Source organism: Paroedura picta, chromosome 13 (assembly GCF_049243985.1).
Source record: "Paroedura picta isolate Pp20150507F chromosome 13, Ppicta_v3.0, whole genome shotgun sequence".
NCBI classification, from domain to species: domain Eukaryota; kingdom Metazoa; phylum Chordata; class Lepidosauria; order Squamata; family Gekkonidae; genus Paroedura; species Paroedura picta.
In genome coordinates this window covers 13945360-13961713 of record NC_135381.1, presented here as the reverse complement: position 1 = coordinate 13961713, position 16354 = coordinate 13945360, and the positions used below count along the sequence as shown (strand labels likewise).

The 16354-nt window shown below is 47.6% G+C and overlaps 1 protein-coding gene across 4 annotated transcripts; it reads right to left on the bottom strand.

Annotated features, from left to right (window-relative positions):
• Window positions 1–723: 723 nt before the first annotated feature.
• CIDEC (cell death inducing DFFA like effector c) lies at window positions 724–14459 on the bottom strand. Of its 4 annotated transcripts, none has more exons than XM_077308373.1 (6): window positions 14437–14459; window positions 9095–9168; window positions 4146–4287; window positions 3907–4056; window positions 2709–2896; window positions 724–1319 (listed from the first exon to the last, which is right to left on the bottom strand). In XM_077308373.1, the coding sequence occupies exons 2-6, from the start codon at window positions 9145–9147 to the stop codon at window positions 1151–1153; spliced, it is 702 nt and encodes a 233-aa protein (XP_077164488.1). In that variant the 5' UTR covers window positions 9148–9168; window positions 14437–14459; the 3' UTR covers window positions 724–1150. The 4 variants fall into 4 exon arrangements, with proteins under 4 accessions (XP_077164488.1, XP_077164486.1, XP_077164487.1 ...); XM_077308371.1 differs by lacking the exon at window positions 14437–14459 and adding an exon at window positions 14353–14433; XM_077308372.1 differs by lacking the exon at window positions 14437–14459 and adding an exon at window positions 9566–9821.
• Window positions 14460–16354: the final 1895 nt, after the last annotated feature.

Genomic DNA, 16354 nt, shown 5'->3' with positions numbered 1-16354 from the left:
GCCCACCCTTCCCCGCTATTAGTTAACGAAAATTGCTACTTGTGCAAGGATTTATTCTAGGTGTGAGCTTTTGTGCACATCCACACTTCCGACAATAGAACAGGGATCATAAGAGTACAAATATAAGGAGAGATTAAATTAATAGCAGATTAGTAAGCAGCATTACTAATTTACTATTAAGCTACTAATTTTCTCTTATCTGTACTCTTATGATCCCTGTTTTATTGTCTGAGGGAGTGCACACGAAAGCTCACACCTTGAATAAATCTTTTGTTGGTCTTAAAGGTGACCCTGGACTCTCAATTTATTCTATGGCTACCCACCTGAATCTGTGCTCCTACAAGGGAATTAGTGACATCTTGAAGGATCTCCTTGGACTACAAGGCGAACAAATTGGTCAGCCCTAGAGGAGATCAGCCCTGACTGCTCCTTAGAAGGCCAGATCCTGAAGATGAAACTGAAATACTTTGGCCACCTCATGAGAAGGAAGGACTCCCTGGAGAAGAGCCTAATGCTGGGCGTGATTGAGGGCAAAAGAAGAAGGGGATGACAGAGAATGAGGTGGCTGGATGGAGTCACTGAAGCAGTTGGTGTGAGCTTAAATGGACTCCGGGGAATGGTAGAGGACAGGAAGGCCTGGAGGATCATTGACAATGGGGTTGCGATGGGTCGGACATGACTTTGCAACTAACAACAAGGGGTAAAGGAAGGGGGAGTCATGGCTTTAAGAAATACTCTTTAATATTACATATTCACAATACAATACTCATGAAGGATGATGAAGCATCCAGAACGGACAACTTTCCCCAAACGAGGCCAGCAATAACAAAACAAAAAACAAAAAAACATACAGGCAGATTTCAGTGGCCCTTCTTTACTCTGATTTTGTTTTGTTGTGCTTTCACCAAGTAATGTTTCTTGGCACACTCAAATAGCACACTGACACAGCTCAGGACCCCTGAACGACCAGCTGCTTGCAGAAGAAGTTCAACACCCTGCATGGGGTTCCCAGCAACCTTTCTACCAGCTATTTTTATGGCCAGGTGGAGTTTGGGAGTGCCGTAGCCTCTATCCCACTTCCAGGTGCCCATGTATCGGCTACCAGATGCTGACAGCTGCCAATGCAAAGTCATTTAGACAGGCGAGACCTTCAACGCAGCATCTTCCTGGTGGGAGGAGACCAGAGGCTGCACAGAGCTGATGACACTTCCTCTTTCTGCTCTTCGCTGGCTTCCAGCAACTGCTGCACGTAGCAGGAAGTGCCAAGCAGCACATGGCCGGTAGCTTGCATGGTGAGGAGGGCCCAGCGCAGAGCTTCCCTGGGGGAAAGAAGGGGATGCTGTCAAGGACCTAGAATGGCAATGGCACAGGATCACCAGGCAATGGCACAGGATCCTCTGGTCTGCAGACAACAGATTCCCTTTGGGGCTCTGCCACTGCTGTCCCCACCACTGGTCACCCAAATATAAGGGGAATCACAGGATTGTTAGCAGGAGTAACTGACTGCTTTAGTAAACACACTAGGGATGCCAGTCCCCAAGTAGGCTCCACAGAGAACCACCTTTAAGAACAAAGCCTGAATTTGCCAATTAGTGTCTTCGCTCAAAAATATTCCTTACAAAAACAGGCAGAGAGCTCAAACTGCAGACTGAGTATTTAGACGCAAGTGTACATAGAGTCTCGCGGCAGAAAATAAATATGTGCAAGGGAAAGATGAAAGCTTAAACCCAGAATAAACCTTTGTTGGTCTTCAAGGTCCCAGTGGACTTGAACTTTGCCCGGCTCCTTCAGCCCAACAGGGCTACCCTTCTGACTCTATGTTTAAGGGCTCAGTTAACTTAACAAAGAACCTTTAATGATGCCTTATCAGGTTTTACTAATTATCATCCTGTGCTTATCTCCAGCAGCCTTCTTACAGAGATGCAAGAAGCAAGTTTTCTTACTTCAAAAATCTCCCCAACTGTATTTCCTTCTCATTTTCACAGAAGGGACCTACTCTTGCCATTCAGGACAAGAGACAGCTGGGCTGATTCTGCAATTCGCACTCTGGTCTTCCTCTATCCCCCCCCCATTGAAACAGAAAGTGTTCTGCACATGATTAAGGAAGCTCAGAGGGGGGGGGGAGCCAAGCGCAGCAGGAGCCTCTTTCTTTTCTTGAATGGGGGTGGGGGAGAAAAAGGATTGGAGACAGCAGAGGAGGGGGAATAAATCCAAGAGGCAAATCTCTGCTGAGAGAAGTTAGGGCTTCTGGAGCACAGTCACTTTAAGACAAGCCTTGCAACCGGGAACCAGGAAGTCTTTGAACTGATGCCACAGCCAATCAGGGAAGACTGCTTTGCTTCAGCATTGGAGGCATGGGGCAGGAAGTTAATTCACAAAAAGCAGAGATCTGCACATTTACTGATGCCAATTTTTGAAATTTCAAGGGTTATATCCACTTCTGGATATCGCGGGGGAAGGTAGGGTCACTCCGGTCAATCATGCATGTTGCAGAGGGGAAATTAAAAGCGCCCCAAATCAAAGTGGAAATTGAATTTAGTGTAGACAGCAGGGATTTATTCAAGCTGGCAGTAGATAAAAATCCCTGTGTAGACTACACCCTGGGCTCTCAGACAGTTCAGAGGGCTCTGATCTCAGGCATTATGCCACTCTCTTGGAATGAAGGGCGGGGGGAGGGGGGAGAGGAGAGAGAAAGCTCTATCACTCACTTCATTATCCGCTTGGCCCCGTAGCACCGCATATCGTAGGACATACTGTAGGCGCCATAGAGGGTGGCTTTGACATTCAAGCAGCCAACGAAGTCTTGGGGATTGGTCTTGTAGAGGTCAAAGGTGACACACGCCACATCGATCCTGTGCCGGGGCTTGTGGGATAGCGACAGCTGGTAGCCTGGGGTCTACCCGAAGCAAACAAAAGATGGTGTTAATTAGGTCAGAGTAGTCAAACCTCATTGTGCTAGGCCATAGGCCATGGGAAGATCAGATAACAATAAAATTGTTCAAACCTAACACAGACCTGTCAGGGTTATCATTTAATCAGAATAAAAATTACACTTAACCCAGACATTCTGCTCATTAGCCCACGATATTTGCCACAAGGCTAGCTCGAATCTTTCTTGCGGCCCAAGCAAAGGCGGCAACCCTTTGTGTCATAAGTATTTGTGTCACAAATAGATCAGAAAGCAAATAGCTCAGTTTATCATGAGCTATGTTAATTAGGTCTGCAAAACCTTCACACAACGCTAAGCCGACCAGAACTCAAAGGAAGAAGCTAGAGCATACAAGCCTTTCATTGAGATAGCACCAGATCGGAGATTCCAATGGCCCCACGAGACTCAGTTTTCATGGCACTCATAAATATAAGCAGGTTTCTAACCCACATTGCCCCTGGACAAGGTTACGACGAGGGACAACCATTGAAACCTTAGAGACCAGAAAAAGTCCCAAGTAGGGATTGGTCATCCAATGGCAAAGATTCCCCTCCCAGCATTGAAGCTCCTTATCCTAGTTAACACCTCCCTTTCCTATTCTAAACCTTAGCCAAGTATTTTCAACTGAAATAGATCCGTGTTTCATAGAATCATAGACTCATAGAGTTGGAAGGGACCTCCTGGGTCATCTAGTCCAACCCCCTGCACTATGCAGGCCACGCACAACCCTATCGCTCATCCACTTTTTATTTTGTATTTCATTGATGTTAAACATATGCCATTTACTCAATCCCAAACCTATGCCTCAAAGAATCACTTGACCAACTTTGCTCATCAGCAGCCTAACACCTGGTCACTTTACATGGCAAATCCCAGGTTCACCAAAAGTATCCCCATCCAACTTAACATGGCCTCTCCATTTCCAGGGGTTGCCCGGCTCATTTTCACAGAGTTTGACCCAGCCTGTCCATGCTCACCTTGGCTGGGCGCCAGACCTGACCCTTGGTTAGCGCTAGCAACACGGTGCCCTCGTCCAGCGTCTGGAAGTACTCTTCCGTCTCCACGCTGGTGCCGTCCTCATCGATGACAATTGAGATGATACCTACCATGAGCAAAGTGCTGCGCACCTGTACAAAGACATTGGGATGCAATGACGCTTGCTGCTGTACATCTGCCCCTCCACTTCCCCTCCCAAACGAGGCCTTCAAGGGCTTACTTTCTCAAGCAGGTCCTCCAGGCTGTCGGCCATGATACCCTTGCGCACGCTACGGTCCCAGTTGCTCACCCGGTAAGGCCGGGCACGGGGGGGAGGGGTGGCTAGCAGCTGCTGGGTCATGGAGGCACTAGCGGAGACACACCTAGGAAAAGAGGAGACTGTTCAGGAAAGCCATGATTATCTACCCACGATTATCTAAGCGAGATCCAAGCCTCCCAAGCCCATGGTTATCTAAGCCAGATCCAACAGGATCTGGCTAAATTAGGAGCCCTAGAAGTTGGAATTCTGAAGGCGGTTGGGGGATTTTGTGCAACCTGCAATCAACCTGTAGAACTCACCGCCCCAGGGCACAGAGAGGACCACTGAGATGGCTTTGAAAGGGAATGAAACAAATTCATCAAAGAAAGAGACGTTATAGCTAAAGCACCGTTCTGAATTCTAGCTGACACGGTCATAAGGGCAGGCCATAGCCTCTGTGCCCTGTCTTGAAGGCCTTGAGGGGGGCTCATTAGCCACTGCATATTTTGTGCCATTCCCCTTATGGTCTGCAACAAAAAGGGTGAAAAGGCTGGTTGTGAAAAAAGCTGAGGACTAGTGCATTGTTGCAGTAGATCTAACAGCAGCTTTTCCACCAGGAGTTTGGTTGAGGGTAGGGCAAGGAAGATCTGGGAGTCCCATCGTCAAGGAAATATTCTGCATGTCTATATTTCAACCTTCTCCCTCAAGGAATGTTGTCTGGCAGGAGTGGGTTTGTCGGGGGTGGATACAGCTCTTTGGGGTTTTTTGTTGCTGTCATATTGGGTAATTGTGTGTAAGTAATGTTTTGATCCCCCTTCAAGGATCGCTGCCTTGTTGTGGCAAGGGGGCTTGCGTAGTTCAGTGAAGCTATGAGCTATACCGTGCAGGGCCACCCAAGACGGACAGGTCATAGCTGAGAGCTCTGACAAAAGGTGATCCACTGGAGAAGGAAATGGCAAACCACTCCAGTATCTTTGCCATGAAAACTCTATGGACAGTTCCAATAGGCATAATGATATGACGCTGGAAGATGAGCCCCTCAGGTCGGAAGGTGTCCAATGTGCTACTGGGGATGAGCAGACGGCTAGTACGAGTAGCGCCAGAATGAATGAAGCGACTGGGCCAAAGCCGAAAGGACGCTCAGTTGTGGAAGTAACTGGTGGCGAAAAGACAGTCCGATGCTGTAAAGATTTTTATTCCATAGGAACCTGGAACGTCAGATCCATGAATCAAGGTAAGCTGGACGTCGTCAAACAAGAAATGACAAGACTGAACATCGACATTTTAGGAATCAGTGAACTAAAATGGACAGGAATGGGTGAATTTAATTCAGATGACCATCAGGTATACTACTGTGGACAAGAATCTCGCAGAAGAAATGGAGTAGCCCTCATAATCAATAAGAGAGTAGGAAAAGCAGTCTTGGGATACAATCCCCAAAATGACAGAATGATCTCAGTTCGAATCCAAGGCAAACCATTCAACATCACAGTGATCCAGGTCTATGCCCCAACCACTGCTGCTGAAGAGGATGAAGTTGATCAGTTCTATGAAGCCCTACAACACCTTCTAGAAGCAACGCCAAAAAATGATGTGCTTATCATCATGGGGGATTGGAATGCTAAAGTAGGAAGCCAAAAGATAACCGGGATAACAGGCAGGTTTGGCCTTGGAGTACAAAATGAAGCAGGGCACAGGCTGGTAGAATTTTGTCAAGAGAATACAATGGTCATAGCAAACACTCTTTTCCAACAACCCAAGAGACGACTCTACACATGGACATCACCAGACGGTCAACACAGAAATCAGATTGACTATTTGCTCTGCAGCCAAAGATGGAAAAGTTCTATCCAGTCAATAAAAACAAGACCAGGAGCTGATTGTGGTTCAGATCATGAGCTTCTTGTTGCAAAATTTAGGCTTAAATTGAAGAAAGTAGGGAAAAGCACTAGGCCACTCAGGTATGAACTAAATCATATCCCCGACGAATACACAGTAGAGGTGACAAATAGATTTAAGGAATTAGATCTGATAGACAGAGTGCCTGAAGAACTATGGACGGAGGTTCGCAACATTGTACAAGAGGTAGCAACTAAAACCATCCCAAAGAAAAAGAAATGCAAGAAATCAAAATGGCTGTCTGAGGAAGCTTTACAAATAGCTAAGGAGAGAAGGGAAATGAAAGGCAAGGGAGAAAGAGAAAGATACACCCAACTGAATGCAGAATTCCAGAGAAAAGCTAGAAGAGATAAGAATGCCTTCTTAAATGAACAGTGCAAACAAATAGAAGAAAACAATAGAATGGGGAGGACCAGAGATCTTTTCAAGAAAATTGGAGATATGAAGAGAACATTTCATGCAAAGTTGGGTATGATAAGGGACCAAAATGGTAGGGATCTCACAGAAGCAGAAGAGATTAAACAAAGGTGGCAAAATTATACAGAAGAACTATACAAGAGCGAGCTTAACATCCCTGATGACCACAGTGGGGTAGTTACTGACCTGGAGCCAGACATCCTGGAATGTGAAGTCAAATGGGCCTTAGGAAGTCTGAGCAACAATAAAGCTAGTGGTGGTGACAGCATTCCAGTTGAACTATTCAAAATCTTAAAGGACGATGCAGTAAAAGTGCTACACTCAATATGCCAGCAAATTTGGAAAACTCAACAATGGCCACAGGATTGGAAAAGGTCAGTTTACATTCCAATCCCAAAGAAGGGCAATGCCAAAGAATGTTCAAACTACCGCACCATTGCACTAATTTCTCATGCTAGCAAAGTTATGCTCAAAATCCTACAAGCTAGACTCCAGCAATATGTGGAACGAGAACTTCCAGAAGTACAGGCAGGATTTCGAAGAGGCAGAGGAACTAGAGATCAAATTGCCAACATACGCTGGATCATGGAGAAAGCTAGGGAGTACCAGAAGAACGTCTACTTCTGCTTCATTGACTATGCTAAAGCCTTTGATTGTGTGGAGCACAACAAATTGTGGCAAGTTCTTAAAGAGATGGGAATACCAGAGCATCTTATTTGTCTCTTGAGAAATTTATATGTAGGTCAAGAAGCAACAGTGAGAACTGAACATGGAATCACTGACTGGTTCAAAATTGAGAAAGGAGTTCGGCAAGGCTGTATACTGTCGCCTTGCCTATTTAACTTGTATGCAGAGCACATCATGAGAAATGCGGGATTAGAGGAGTCACAAATTGGGATCAACATTGCAGGGAAAAATATCAACAACCTCAGATATGCAGATGATACCACTCTAATGGCAGAAAGTGAAGAGGAACTAAAGAGCCTGTTGATGCGGGTGAAGGAGGAGAGTGCAAAAGTTGGCTTGAAACTCAACATCAAGAAAACAAAGATCATGGCATCCGGCCCTCTCAATTCCTGGGAAATAGATGGGGAAGAAATGGAGATAGTGACAGATTTTATTTTCCTGGGCTCCAAGATCACTGCAGATGGGGACTGCAGCAAAGAAATTAAAAGACGCTTGCTCCTGGGGAGGAAAGCTATGGCAAATCTAGACAGCATCCTAAAAAGCAGAGACATCACCCTGCCAACAAAAGTGCGTTTAGTCAAGGCTATGGTCTTCCCAGTTGCAATGTATGGCTGCGAGAGTTGGACCATAAGGAAGGCCGAGCGTCAAAGAATTGAGGCTTTTGAACTCTGGTGCTGGAGAAGACTCTTGCGAGTCCCTTGGACTGCAAGGCGAACAAACCGGTCAGTCCTAGAGGAGATCAACCCTGACTGCTCTTTAGAAGGCCAGATGCTGAGGATGAAACTCAAATACTTTGGCCACCTCATGAGAAGGAAGGACTCCCTGGAGAAGAGCCTAATGCTGGGAGCGATCGAGGGCAAAAGAAGAAGGGGACGACAGAGAATGAGGTGGCTGGATGGAGTCACTGAAGCAGTAGGTGCAAACTTAAATGGACTCCGGGGAATGGTAGAGGACAGGAAGGCCTGGAGGATCATTGTCCATGGGGTCGCGATGGGTCGGACACGACTTCGCACATAACAACAACAACAATGTTTTGATTGAAGAGCCTCTTGTGGCGCAGAGTGGTAAGGCAGCAGACATGCAGTCTGAAAGCTCTGCCCATGAGGCTGGGAGTTCGATCCCAGCAGCCGGCTCAAGGTTGACTCAGCCTTCCATCCTTCTGAGGTCGGTAAAATGAGTACCCAGCTTGTTGGGGGGTAAACGGTAATGACTGGGGAAGGCACTGGCAAACCACCCCGTATTGAGTCTGCCATGAAAACGCTAGAGGGCGTCACCCCAAGGATCAGACATGACGCACTGCTTACACAGGGGATACCTTTACCTTTAATGTTTTCATTATATTTTACCATTTTGTTATGTAAACAGCCATGACCTGGCTAGACCGGGGCTGGCAGCAAACAAATCAAATCAATCAATTAATTAAATAACACTGGCAGATATGTGGCCGATATCTAGCAGATATAATGCATTATCCCATTTAAGAAGCTCTCTGGCATAAGTTGGAAACTTCACTGATGTGGGCACGGCTGGGAAAGATATGTATGTTCTTGTCCACATGGAAGCCAAACTTGCTTCTCTACAATTCTCCCAAGAAGACTAGAGGTTTTAGAAACAAGGCAGAAAAGCCAGGAGGTGCCTAAAAGCCCCCTGATGCTGTGTTGGGAAGAGGGGAAGCCAACAGGAGACAAACTGGGTCCAACCACACACGGGTAAGGGTCCTTAGACCCCAGCCTGGTTTGGGGAATCCACTGACCTCTACCTGAAAGAGACTGGGCACAACAGGGGGGGAGGGGGCGGGCTGGGCTTGGAGGTCCCTGCTGTAAGCGACGGAAGGCCATTGTTGATGCCACGTCTGCTTCGGATGCAGTGGGAACTCAAGGCAAAGCAGCAAAACTCCTCACCTCCCCCCTCCCCCCGTGGGTACTTACTTAGAAAGGGACAGTGGGGAGAGCAGGCCCAGGGACTTCTTGGCGTAATCCATCTTGGCCAGCGTAGCTTTGAGCTGCAGGAAGAAAAGGTTTCATCAGCCACTTTGAGCCTCCTTCCTGGTAGAGAAAAGTGCCAACTGGTCTCCTTCTAAATAGAATGCCCAGCAACTGTTCACACACTCCACACTGGGGCACAGAGAGATTCCCAGCTGGCCAGGGCCTGCCTCTGAAGATGCCAGCCACAGCTAACGGGCAAAACGGCAGGGACTAAAATTACCAGACCAGAAAACTCACAACAGCCGGCCCTGAAAGCCTCCGACGATTTCTTGCTGCCTCCTCTCTTCAAGGGTCCCAAGACAGGATGCAAATCAAGTTGGTGTCCTCCCCACCCGTCCCCAACAGGTCGCCCCACACTGAGAAACAGACTCTGGTCCCCCCCTCCCTTGCCCCGGCTGGTGCTAACAGACTTGCCTTTGTTGACCTGAGCAGTGGTTCTGCAGGGCTGGGCTCGAAGCAGCCGGTTTATACGCACAGGGCCTCCCTCTGCCCTTTGGCCAGGAAAGGGAGAAGTGGCCCCAAGGGGGACAGAGTCTGCCTGCCAGCCAGCTCCTTGCAGTCACGAGGACTTGAGCAGGCAGCAGCCCTTAGGCAATATTCAGGGCAAAGGAGCAGGCAGGAGTTTCGTGGCACGTTAAGTGGCGACACCCACAGCTCCACGCCGGGGGTGGGAGGAGAAAGAGCGCCAGGCATCCCTGGCAAAATCTTCCCCAGTTCCGTTTGCTTCAGGGCTCAGCTCCTCCCACAAGCCTCTCAGTGAGAGAGGATGCCGGAAGAGACGGACTAATGGTCTGATCTCACAGGGCTTTTCTTAAGCGAAGGATATCCTTCTTAAGCAGATATCCAGCCCTCCTGCAGAGGGGAGATCGCTGCCAGCCTGAAACGGCCCGGCAGACGGGCAGGTTTTCTGTCCCCTGCTTCAGGTGCAGGTGGTACAGATGCCAGCCTCCAGGTGGTGAAACGAAGAACCAACAAAATGGCGTTGTGGTGGAAAATAAAAAATTGTTAACTGATCCTAATCGACTCTTCTAGTGCTGCTTTATGTTTCTATGCACATCATCCACAAATTTAATGGGGTCCGGATTAAAACATGCCCATTTTCAAGGTAAACACTTTTTCTTCAGTGGCTTATTCCCTCTCTTGATTCTGTTGATGCTTTTAGCCTTTCACCGCACGTTATCCATCACCTTACAGCATACATTAGCCATAAGCTCACAGCTTTCTCGGAGGACCCAACCCATGTAATTAACCAGGGGTAGTCAAACTGTGGCCCTCCAGATGTCCACGGACTACAACTCCCATGAGCCCCTGCCAGCATTCGCTGGCAGGGGCTCATGGGAATTGTAGTCCATGGACATCTGGAGGGCCGCAGTTTGACTACCCTGTAATTAACAAAGTCCCCCTGATCCCCCAGTATTATAGCTCATCTCCAGACTACAGAGACCAATTCCCCTGCATAACATGGCTGCTTTGGGGGTGCACTCTAGGGCACTGGTACCCCCACTGAGGTCCCTGGCCTCTCCAGGCTCCACTCCCAGCTCTCCAGGACTTTCCCAATCTGGAGCCGGAATTTCATGATTTTGCCTTCCAGGGATAGATCAGGCTCTAGTGTTTCCTTGTTTGTGACCTTTGCCATCCATGGAAACCGCAGAAGCCTTCTCCAACCCCAGAGTTCAAACGAATCGATTCTCCTCTTGTCCAATTCTTTCATCATCCCACCCTCAAAGCCATTAAGTGGTTATTGGAAACATTTATCTAGTACTGCTTTACAACTGCAGAGCCGAAGAAGAGGGGGTGAGTTGCCCAAGGCCAGACCAAAAGCCCGTAGCAGAGGTGGGACTTGAACACAGGCCCTCCAGCTAATTTTTACATCTCTCCTCCTTCGATGAACTTACAGTAGGTGTGATGGCTGCTTCTTGCTTTTTACAATCACCATCATCTATCAAGGTAGCAGTTTGGGAAACTGTGTTTCCTAGGGCAGGAATTAGATAAAGGGAGTTGCTCCATCATGTTTGTTGGGGGGGGGGGAGAGGCAGCCCCCTCTTTGTTAGCACTTCAAGAGTAAAAGCGCTTTTAGATGTGTAAGCATGGCACAGTGGCCACCAACGCCTCCTCGAACGGCAGGAGTTCTGCCAACCCTGCACTCCGGTTACACCACTGCAGACCGATGGGGGACTCTGCATGGTTAACGTTCTTCCACTGAAAAGATTTCCCCACCTACAGAAAGCTAGACTGGCAGGAAGCCTAACCTTCTCGGCAGCATTCTAGGTTTCTGCATGTTGATTGCAGCCTCTCTCTCTTTTGGGGTTTAATGAAGGAGCATGGAATACAGAGACAAACAGAATTGGCTAATGGCTAAGAGCAGCAGCCTCTAATCTGGTTTGATTCCCCTTTCCTCCTCCAAATGCAGTCAGCTGGGTGACCTTGGGCTAGTCACAGTTCTCTTATAGCTGTCCTCACAGAACAGTTCTCTCAGAGCTCTCTCAGCCCCTCCTACCTCACAAGGTGTCTGCTATGGAGAGAAAAAGGGAAGGTTGCTTGCAGGCTGCTTTGGGACACCTCCATGTAATGAAAAGCGGGGTATAAAATCCCAGTTCTTAGGATTTCTAAAGCAAAGTGTGAGTTTCTAGGCCAGTGGTTCTCAACCTTCCTAATGCCGCAACCCTTTAATACAATTCCTCATGTTGCGGTGACCCCCAACCATAAAATTATGCAAGTGTCCTTTCACAGAAATTAAACTGACCAATGGCGTTGTTTATGATGGTACATAAATTGTTCCCCCCCCCCGGGTTTCTCAGTTCAGTTCTGCCTCTTGTCCCACCATGCCAATCTCGCTCTTTTCTGCTGCTCCAGACAGACAAAGCTCTCTCAATCTACCCCGCAAGGCTGTTGTGTGGATGGCGCCCTCCCATGGCCAAGCTGCCTGCCCTGCCACGACCCCTGTGAAAAGGGTCATTTGACCCCCAAAGGGGTCCCGACCCCCAGGTTGAGAACCACTGTTCTAGCCTGTATGGCTAGTGGCTAAGCAATGCCCAGCCCAAATCAAACCGGTAATGGGGCATTGTGTATGTGGATCTGCTGAGGACCAGAGCTTGAGGTCCAAGGCAGGATCTATTCCTAAGCTGCTGATTGACTTGAGCCTGACTGTAGGAGCCAGTAGATTCAAAGGTATCCCCCACCCTAATTGGACATCACATTGATTTAAACCAGCCTATTAGCTAATCACCTGCAAACACAGGAAGTTCCTTTTGTTCTCACATGTACATATTGGGGGGGGGGTTGTTCGAAGGGCGGGGGGTTCAGTTCAGTTGTGCCATCAGCTAAATCACAATAAAGAGTTGAATGATTCTGGTGCTTCCATGCTCCTTGACCCACGGATCTAACATCGGGGACTAAACTAGCATCATTGCACATAGCCAGGAGCATCTATACTGTGCATTAACAGATGTTCCCTCGCATATCGCGGTGCGTGCATAGCAGCCTGATTTGTGCTAGACACAAGCGATGAGCAAACTGCATGGCTAACAGTGCGATCCTAAACACAATTTTCAAAGCCAATGGTCTTGCTCTGTTTAGGATTGCAGAGCCTGGGAGCAACCCTTCCCAAGCAAGTCTGCAGAGAAGCATGTCCCATTTTATTCAATAGGTCTTACTGATAAGAAAGCGTTCTTAGAATCGCCGCCCAGGTCCCCTTGATATGTCAGTGGCAGCTTTAAACCCGTCCTGAGATTTCAGCAGAAGGGGAAAGAACAGAAAATCTGTACTGTCCTCGTTCACCTTTCGACGTTATTTTAAGTACATCCTGCTTTTCTCATTAGGCTCAAAACAACATTCGTAATAAAGCTGCAATAGAAAGGCACACTGTACAAGAATTACCACCCCCAGCACATTAAAATAGAATTGCAGCAAGTCTGCTCCCACAATAACTTTCCCCACTATAAAAAGCTCCCAAGGAACACTTGAACAAGAAACACGCTGCATCCAGAGACTTGGCAAAGCTCGGATAAAGGGAACTAGCAGCTCTAACGTCAAAATCACTCAATTTACATAACTTAAAGCAGAGAAAATTGGTAACCTTGGCCCAACAATTAAAATTTCTGCTAAAGGACCGGGTACACCTAGCTCTGGACATGGATTGTTACATGCAGTGAGAGCTTAACAAGAATCCAGAGTGGCAGCAACACAGGAAGCCAGAAGGCGATATATGTCGAATGCAGGAATCATGAGGTTAGCCAGGGCAAGGAGCATGTTTCAAACATATTAAATTCAGCTGCATTTATTTATCTGTCCTGGATGACTTTACTTATTTTTTTTTCCCACCAAGAGAGCCAGCTGGGTGTAGTGTTTAAGAGCGGCGGCTTCTAATCTGGCCAGCCAGGTTTGATTCCCCACTCCTCCACCTGCAACCAGCTAGGTGACCTTGGGCTTGTCACAGTCCTGATAGTGTTGTTTTCTCTCAGAGCTCTCTCAAGCCTCACCTTCCTCATAGAGTATCTGTTGTGGGGAGAGGAAAAGGAAGGCGATCGTAAGACGCCTTGAGACTCCTGGTAGAGAAAAGTGGCATATAATAAAAAAAACAACTCTTCTTCTTTCCAAGATGTGAAAGAGCCTAGGAACTGTAGAGTAACCTACTCAGAGGGTTATAATGCCATAGAGACCTTCTTCCAATACAGCAATATTCTACTGGGGAGCTGATCTATGTAGTCTAGCAATTCCAGGAGATCTCCAGGCCTTACCTGGAGATCTCCAGGCCTCACCTGGAGACTGACAGCCATGAGCCTAGCACAGCCACCTGCTTCCTTTGGCATTCACTTGTGCATACTTAATAGTAGCCTACCTGGAAACAGAGTCGCTGACCTGGATTCAGACAAAGCCCAGATTTGCTAGAAGTAATTCTGGCAATTAGTCCCCCCACCCATCCATTTTTCAAAAATGCCTCACCCACTGGCAACCCAGTATGATCCCTACACATCATCCAAACTGATATATATTAGGATGATAACTCATTTTAATCAATACCTGACAAACACGCCTGTATTGCCCCCTTTTTAAGGCAGAAAGGCAACTGACTCCTTTGTTCTTAGGAAAAAAGAAGCATCGAGCCTGCATGGGTGCCCATACATTCTTTAACACAACCTATAAACTCTAGCATGGCCCCATTCATCCCCTTCTCTCCATTCATCCCCTTCTTTCTTACTTACCAGGCTCCTGTTTCCGACCAACCCCTTCCTTGCTGCTCTTATAAAAAGAAACAGGCTTGATTATATATCAGGAACAAGTCTCACCTGCTCCCTCTGTTAACCCAATGCCCCACAAGATAAATTGGGATGGCGGAGGAGGGCTTGGGCAAGGCATGAAGGTTAAGTAGCTTTAAGAACAGAAGAGGTCCACTGCTGGAGCAGACGCAGGGTCCTTCAAGTCCAGCATCCTGTTTCACCCTTTGAGAAAGAAGAAGAGTTGATTTTTCTACCCTGCTTTTTACCACCCAAAGGGGTCTCGAAGAGGCTTACAATCGCCTTCCCTTGATCTCCCCACAACACACCCCCCTCTGGTGAGGCTGAGAGAGCTCTGAAAGGATTGCTATGTGAGAAAAGCACTGTCAGGACTGTGACTGGCCCAAGGTCACCCAGCTGGCTGTATGTGGAGGAGCAGGGAATCAAATCCAGTTCTTTAGATTAGAGCTGCTACTCTTAACCACTGTACCACACTCAACTGGCTGCCCTGGATGGGGTGCGTGGCCCAAGTTCTTCCCCTTATGTGGTATTCAAGCACTGACACGCAGATATTTCCTGGCTCCAGGAGCTCCATTTAGTCCTCATGGCTTGCAGCCACTGGTGGACCTTTCTTCCATGAATGTGTCTCAGACTATCTCTGCAAGTGGTTCTGTACTGCACAACTCAATCACTCCTTGGGTGAAGCCCCCTTAGCCTAGCCCTAAACTGGCATTCAGGACCCTGTGTGTGAAGTATTAGGACATTGCAGCCAATTTACAGAGATCCTGTGGGATTAAGGAGAGGTGGTCTGCCATTGCCTTCCTCTGTAGACTCATTTTTGCTGGTCTCCTGGTTTAGTGTTTATCCTGCTTAGCCTCCAAGACCTGGGCCTATTCTGCACACAATAGATAATGCACTTTAGAAGTAGATTTTCCTATTCTGCACAGGAAGATCCAGCTGCCAAAGCACATTAAAAGAGCATTGTCCTGTGTGTGCGGAATGGACCCTGGTGAGATTTGGCTGTTCTGAATCATTCCACACACACCCTCCTTAGGAGCCTAAGCAGCATCAAAATCTATCTGGCTCTTCTGAAACTAGTTTGCTCAGGTTCTCCTCTATGTTTAATCAGTAAGGTTGCATTTGCATGTAAAGCCAGCTTGGTGTAGCAGCAGCTTCTCAAGCTAGTGGACCAGGTTGGTTTCCCTGTTCCTACACAGCTGGGTGAGCTTGGGCTAGTCACAGTCCTGATAGTGCTATTCTCACAGAGCAGTAATACCAAGGCGCTCTCAGCCCCACCTTCTTCACAGGGGGTCTGTGGAAAAGCAAGAGGAAAGCTATTGTAAGCCACTTTGAGACTCCTTCGGGTAGAGAAAAGCAGAGTATAAAAACCAGCTCTTCTATTTAAATAAAGTAGAATGACTGACTGCAAAGCAGGGCAGGCCGACGACCTCTTGTACCTTTAAGTGTTGCAAAGAAGAGGGAATGCCAGTAGATTCAGTGCATGATGAAGTACACCTGCCAAAATTCACACTTCATTGCTATGCTTCTGACAGGCCTGTCCTCTGTTGCATTAAGTGTGTGGGAACCTGACATCAGATCCCCAAAGAGGATGCTTCAGTTTTTTAGCCTCTCCAACTAAAGACTCCCAGAACTCTCCCTATCACTGTGCTCCAGTTCAAAGTACGAACCGTCTCTGTCTCTGTCTCTCTTCCCCAAGACTTTGATTAGTGTGGCTTTTGTCCTTAAAGACCATCAAACTACTTTTGTTACATTTCTCTTCACAAGCTCATTTTGTTTACTCTCTCTAGCCATTAGTGGCCGGACTATGGGGAAAACCCCCATAACTGTGGGTCAGCTCACCATCATCAGCACAGCCGCACTTCTAACAGTACTTAGAAGGGCTGTCCCTTTTCAGATCCTGTGCGAACAATCCTAACAACACACCCTACTGAGTGCCTGCCATGTAAAGGGCTACCTGTTGTTGTTAGGT

Bases quoted from the DNA above. Each gene is read 5' to 3' on its own strand.
- CIDEC (XM_077308373.1), bottom strand. From the start codon at position 9,147: ATGGATTACGCCAAGAAGTCCCTGGGCCTGCTCTCCCCACTGTCCCTT. The intron at 4,057-4,145 runs GTAAGCCCTTGA...GTCTTTGTACAG, and splicing joins TGGAGGACCTGCTTGAGAAA to GTGCGCAGCACTTTGCTCAT. The intron at 2,897-3,906 runs GTGAGCATGGAC...TGCTTCGGGTAG, and splicing joins AGGTCTGGCGCCCAGCCAAG to ACCCCAGGCTACCAGCTGTC.